Genomic DNA, 7,123 nt, shown 5'->3' on the forward strand with positions numbered 1-7,123 from the left:
AATTTGGAACATATTTTGCATACTGGCTTCATCAATGATCAGCATAATATCAAACTATATTAGACCACCAAAAACTATAATGGGATTCCGGTACAAAATACTACTCACTCTCCTCAACATACCGTTCTCCATATTTTGACAGAGGCCGTTCTGAAACACCATGAACGTCATGGTGCATGAAACCACAAACAAAAACGGATTCTGACACACAAACCTCACTCCCTCATGAATATTTCGTATAATCTCACTGTTGCAATCCACTACCAAGTTTGCGGTATCCTCAATCACACCAGAAATACACTCAAACAACTCTTTTCTTCGCAATGACATGGTACTGAGCTTGGCTTTATATAGGCAGAGCACTCAACACGCATACCACGTGTTGCATCGCCATGGAATCACAGTGACACGTCGGCAATATGTACCGCACGTGTTGAAGCTGCCCTCCAATCACACTTCGACACGTCATCAACACTCCCCCCACGTGTTGGAAGTGCCCTCAAATCAGACGTTGCCACGTCAACACGTGTTAAGGGCAGGGACGGATCTATATATTATGTTGTGGGGGCAAGCGCCCCCACTACAATTTGAAAATTTTTTGAGTAGCATATGATAATAATATTTATTTGCCCCCATTAAATTATTGAATTTGACCTCACAATAATTTTTTATTTAATTTTTGGTATTTAATAGTCAGTTTAAGAATTTTATATTAGATGTTTATTAGAATGATCAATTTTCAATTTAAATAAGATTGATGTTCTTTCTTAGAAGTGAACTCAAAAAATATTATTTATCATTTTTTTAAAATTAGTTTTTTAAATTATTATTTTAGTGTTTTAATTTATAAATTATATATTTTGAAGACTAATCATATTTTATAATAACAAAATATAATTATAACAATAATTATGCTATATGTACATAAAAAGTAACTACCCGTATAGAATATATATTGAAATACAAAAATATTTTGAAAATGAATTAAACAATAAATATATTTATACACAAATACATAATGGTTAATGAATAATTTTATAGTTAATTTTTAAATATAATATTTTTATTATAAAAATTATTAGAGTTTATTTATTGTGTCCTAAAAGCACATATTAAGATTACAAATTAAAAATATTTTTGTTGAAAATACAAAAAATTTAAGTTTTTAATGTATTTATTTTACAATTATTAAATAAAAAATTTAAAATATTTTACTAATAGTAAGTTTGTCATGTGTATTTTAAGACACATATTAGCTAAACCTAAATTATTATGTTACATATATTTTGCCCCCACTATCAAAACTTTCTGAATCCATCACTGGTTAAGGGTGCCTCGAATCACACGTTGTCATGTCAGTAACACGCCCTTCACGTATTGCCAGCTTGCCCTTCATGTGCTGCATTAGCACACCCCTCACGTGTTGATACTGCACATCTGACACGTCCACCAACATGCAAATACACAAAAAAAACGCCTATTCCCATTCAAAACACCAACATACTCTCCATATTAAAAAAAAATGAGCCAAATATCTAAAGTATATTCTATGGGCCAAAAATACCCAGAGCCTATGATGATAGATACCAAGTTTGCTAACACATTTTGTTTCCAAAACTAATTAGATTTGCTGCATTCTATCCATCCATCATTGCCAACCACAAGTATCATCCCTGTACTAGCTTTGAACTTACATTATATACAATGACAAAAACAGGTTAGCGAAGCCGGGCTACTTCCTAGAATTGGTGGTGACAAGATTTGCAAATATTTTGCCAGAAACCAGGTATCGAAGAACAAATGATGGCAGCAACAACTGAGTATATTTTCAGATTTGTTCCAGTTGAGGAGAGGAACACTATTTCCTGATCTTCACCATGCAGAAAAGGCCATGAATTGGCCAACAGAAGTTGGATAAAACGATTATGTAATATAGCTATTACGCGATTTACGGTACCCTAAGGGTTCATAAGCAGGCACTCCAATGGTTCCACAAAATCTGAGTACGTTGAACCCTTCTGAAAATCAAGCTAAGTCTGCAAACAAATACAAGAATGAGTCAGTGAGTATCTATTACTAAGCCTAGTGCAAAGTACATGTGCAATCTAAACTCGGTTAGTCAATTAAACACAAAAGTCAGAGACAAATAGATACAATATTATGAACAATGTTAAAAACAATAAACCGACCCAGCTACCTGACAATTTTATAAATTATCCATTTCAGAGTTAAGTTGGGTTGCTGGATTATCCAATGATTAAACCTACTTAAACCCTTTTTATTCATTTTTAAGTACATTGACCTACCAAATATATGAAAATAACAACCCAGGATCCGGAGTTCCTATGTGTGTAGAGCTCAATAATAGAACCTAATGGAAGAGAAGGATGCAGAACTTATTCACTTGTGCATAAAGTTCGGTAGACATGGTCAAACTATTGTTACCCTAAAAAGTAGAATACTGTGTTTTAATAGTCCCTTTTTCAAAACGCCTAAATACATGAATGTTTCAATGAATCTAAAAGAGTGAAATTGAAAGTTGCCTATCTTTTTTGGTTTTTCAAAAGTCATAAGAGTTATGTTTGCTAAAACAAAATAAAAGTAGTTTTTAAAAAGCGTAAGTTACAACAATAGTGTTTGGTGAAATCACTTTTAAAATTTAAAATAATTATAATAGACATAAATATAATAAAGAATAAGAATATATTTGGATATTCATTAATATATAAATTTATATGAAACTTTTTAATTTGAATCCAACTTTGAAAAGTAAAAAACACAAGCACAAGATATATGTTTTTTACAAAGTGTTAACTTAGGCTTTTGAAAAGTTCATAAAGGTGCCAAGATTTGTAACGAAGGCATGCTAAGGTAGAATAAGTCCATTCTTCTACTTTTTTTTTTCTATTTCATTCATTTGTATCTTTGAGAAGGATGCCACCAACGACCACATTTACGTTGCGCCACTAGAAGAGAAACCACCTATTAAGTATGGCTTGGGGCCTGCTTGGACACCAAAGCCCAAAGACTCTTTTGCAGTGGCTTGCATGCATTTCTACTCATGTCATGGGGGGTTCGGCTATATTTTTACGTTGGGCATGCATTTCTACTAATCAATTTAAATTTTTAAGAGAATTGATTCACAATGGCATCTTTCCAAGGAGAATGTCTTTATCAAAGCAATTTCTACTAGCATTGCATTGAAAAGGAATAATAGTTAGTGGTCCATTCAAGCATTTTTTCAGTATGAATAGGTCCTGTTACAAACACAAATGTACCCAACCTTTCCTGGCAGGAAAAGCTTAGTTTGTTGTATTTATAGAATGCTAAGTTAGGTTTGACTCCAATTCCTAGTTTGATGGTTAATTGTAATATCCAAGTCTGAGTTGTATCAAGCAATGAATTTTCTAGGAGCTTCAATTGTCAAGTAAAGGCCTAATATTGGTTTATAAGAACCTAGTTGGCTACACATGTATATTAAGAAACTTGTTATGATAAAGAGGGTTATGTTCGAAGAGAGACAGACTATATATATATAGACAATGGTATTATAGTAAAGCTCTTCACAAATTACTAACAAACTAAGTTCAATAATTAAACACTAGGCACAGAATGATTACCAAATCAGAAAATCACCAGATATGAAAATCACATCAACATGAATATGGGAATTCAAAACACAAAATGAGTGTATAATTACACGAACCATTTTGCAAAGGAACCGAATGGGAAAAAGTCAAGTCAGTACTCAGTAAGGGACATTTGGCTATGTGAAACAAGTTTTAAGGGGATATTCAGTAAAATATCACCCATGGAAAGCAGATGAAAGTAATTATGAACTGCATAATATGTTAATATATCAGTGAGCAACCATGGTCATAATGCGTTTGCATTTCGCAATGCAGACTGCAAAAAGATACTCAAAAGACAACAAGGTGAGGTCAGTCATCACCCTCACCGCAAAATGTCTCCAACATCCAAGGTGTTTGAAAACACCAGAATACTAATATGATATTCCGATAAGTCACTATCATATGGATTATGATATTAAGTCAACAGTTTGCAATGGAAACTGCACAAGAATGGATATGCAGATGACATAATCTAATGAAAGATAATGGTGAAACCAGACGAGTTAAACAATATAAGATGGCTTTACCTCAGTGAAACAATGCCTGAAACTCCACTTCAGCAAAAAAAGAAGGGCTTGAATCTTATGAATTCACCCATTACATATAGAGAGCTTGCCTGTCCACTCATTAGCCACCCCATAATCAAGGCTGAGCTCTCTCAGTGGAGGGATATTCTCCATTGCAAACAGCATAATGTGAGGGAACATCAAATTGTTGTGATCATACAGAACAAATTGAACCATAACATTTGGACTTGAACTATGGCTCATATAGCAAGCAACGTTTCGGACTGTTGACACATCCAGAGAAAAATCCAGAGGAGGAATTGACGGATAAGATGGACGCACATAGTCCAAGTTTACCTGAGACAAATCACCCCATTCTGCCCACCTTTCAGAAAACCGATTAGGATATATCAACGAGTCACCATTCATCGTCAAAAGCTGTGCTTGCTCCCTAGTCAAAACAACACCTGAATACTCACAGATAAAAGCACCAGCATGAATAAGGTCCAAGGACCTTACTCCCCAACCTGTCTGCTTCGACCTAAAAACTTCCAACTTGTTCTTCACCCCATTCTGCGACACACGGTTCCTACATTGAGGTGGACAACTGCAAAAAGGGCCACACTCAAAAATCAAAGGCTTCCCCCTCACAAGGATCGCCTGCTGATTATAAGGAAACTCGCCTCCATTCTTCATACTGCAAAAGCATCCATCCATACAACCGCCAATACAATCACAGCCAGTAGCTGTCCCGCTCTGATGAAACACAAATGGAGGGAAAATAGTTGTCAGAAGATAATCAAAACAAAGCGGCTCCTTACTATCATCAATATCATTAAAGAGCCGAACCGCAACCTTCTCCTTCTTATTCGAAATATCAACAGAAAGACAATACATTGGTTGAAAATCCACTCCACTTTTCCTAATGCTCCTAGCTTCCTTAAGAATAGCACTACCCATCTTAGGCTGCCATTCAATCCTAACAAGCTTATACTTATAAACACCAAAACCGGACTTTCCAACATCAAACCAGCACTCAGAAATCCTATATAAACCATCATAGACATAAATCTTACCGGATTTTGCAGCGGCTCCCTCATACTTCATCCCTCTAATCACTCTAACCTCAATATTATGATACATACTCCTCTCCAATGCCAGGTTCCCACTCTCCAACTTCTGGTGTGTGGCTTGCCTCACGGAATTCGTGGCCTGCCCGCCTTGTCCAGTGTAGATTATAACATCTCCTTCGTCCATATCATCCTCGTAGCCACCGGAGACAATGACACTCGTTGCAATTGGTTCATTGTTGGGGCTCATGGAAGCTGCCAGGTAATCAATGCCAGCCTGGATCTGACCGTGCAATCCAAGGACACACAATTCCATCCGAAAGAGGAACACGTCGCCAACATACACACCGGGAATCGCTCCGACGATTCGCTTATCGCAGTTCAGCCAAAGATGCTTCAACCTCATCATCTTCGCCGCACGAATATCCCCTCTTTGCCGCATCCGCCGCGCCATCTTGGCATCAGCTTCGCCCCTGTTGACTGTTTTCGGCTGTTTATTGCCGGCGCCATTGTCGGTCGCCGATTGTTGTTCCCCGGCGGATTCAGGAGCTGGCACGGCAACAGAGACGGTGGTTTCAGCTGAGGAAGAACATTCAATGGTGGATTCAGATGCAGCGAACGGTTCATCAGCGGCAATAGTAACAACGTCAGCGACGGCGGCAGCTCTCTTCTCCTCGGCAGCTCTTTTCTCCTCCTGGACGCGCTTCTCTTCCTCGATGGTGCAGAGAACGCGGATCGAGTCGTAGATCATTCTCGTTCGCCTCACGACCTCACGGAAATGAAGCTGCTCGTGAAGGCGGAGTTTGGAGACCCTCACCAGCAACTTCTTCTTGCTCACGCGCTTCGAAGGAGCCGCGACGACCAACGACGAAGATGGCGGAACGGGAACCAAGGCGCGTGAATCCGCTTCGGGCGTTGCCTCAACCTCAGCCTCAGGTTCAGGTTGGGAACTAGAAGCATAGGAAAGAGAATCTTGAAAATTCGAGTGCGACTGTGACTGTAATTGTGGCGTCACGGGTTCCGGAACGGCGTCCTTTTGGAAGAGAGTATCAGAGAAAGCTGTACGGAAGAGCTGAGAGACTCGGAAGAAGTGGTTGTAGAGTTCGGAGTCTTCTTGTTCTTCTGGAGAAGAAGACGCGAACGGTGGCGCGTGTAACTCAAACTCGTTGTTGTTAGGTTGGGGTGGTTGTAGTTGTTGTTGGTGAGGGAACCAGTGAGGGCGTTGTTGGGAATTATTAGAAAAGAAGAAATCGTCGAGAGGCTCTGGTTTTGGAACTAGTAACGGCATTTGTGTTGGTTGTAACCGTAACGGCGTTGGGGTGAGGCCTGGCGGTGAATGAGGGTGTGGGTTGTTGCTTGGGGTTTGGAGTGAGAGAAGAGAATCCATCGTTTGAAACGGGAAAAGAAATGAGAAAGAAAAGAAGCTAGAGAAAGAAAGAAGCTACATTGGAGGCATTTTATTAAAGTTCTTGTTTCTCTTGGGAAGAAGAGAAAGAAAGAAATGAAAGAAGGAAGGAAGACCCGAAAATGAGTTATGAGGCGATTTTTTTTTTTTTTGATGTTGTAAAGAGGAAAGAGTCTGAGTGACGAAATAGTGATGATGATGAGACAAATGGAGTTGGAGTCGCCACTTCACCTCAGAATTGGAGTTATTGAGGAAAGAGAATTTGCAAAAAAAAAAAACCCACCAACATATTTAATTGTTTATTTATTAGTAAACAGTAATTACTAATTGCCACTAGTCTTGCTTGTATTGGTGTTATCAACAAATACGATGTATTAAAGATATATGTTAAGATTATAAAACAAATTAATTTTTAAAATATTAGTTTTGTATTTATTAAAAAATATTTAAAATATTTTATTAATAATAATTTTATTATATGTATTTAAAATATATATTAGTGAAATTTTA

At 37.6% G+C, this 7,123-nt stretch overlaps 1 protein-coding gene across 1 annotated transcript; it reads right to left on the reverse strand.

Annotated features, from left to right (window-relative positions):
* Positions 1 to 1,112: 1,112 nt before the first annotated feature.
* On the reverse strand, positions 1,113 to 6,629 carry LOC107459356 (histone-lysine N-methyltransferase family member SUVH9). The gene is made up of 2 exons (XM_016077581.3): positions 4,160 to 6,629; positions 1,113 to 2,036 (listed from the first exon to the last, which is right to left on the reverse strand). The coding sequence occupies exon 1, from the start codon at positions 6,593 to 6,595 to the stop codon at positions 4,223 to 4,225; it is 2,373 nt and encodes a 790-aa protein (XP_015933067.1). The 5' UTR covers positions 6,596 to 6,629; the 3' UTR covers positions 1,113 to 2,036; positions 4,160 to 4,222.
* Positions 6,630 to 7,123: the final 494 nt, after the last annotated feature.

Source organism: Arachis duranensis, chromosome 7, assembly GCF_000817695.3.
Source record: "Arachis duranensis cultivar V14167 chromosome 7, aradu.V14167.gnm2.J7QH, whole genome shotgun sequence".
NCBI classification, from domain to species: domain Eukaryota; kingdom Viridiplantae; phylum Streptophyta; class Magnoliopsida; order Fabales; family Fabaceae; genus Arachis; species Arachis duranensis.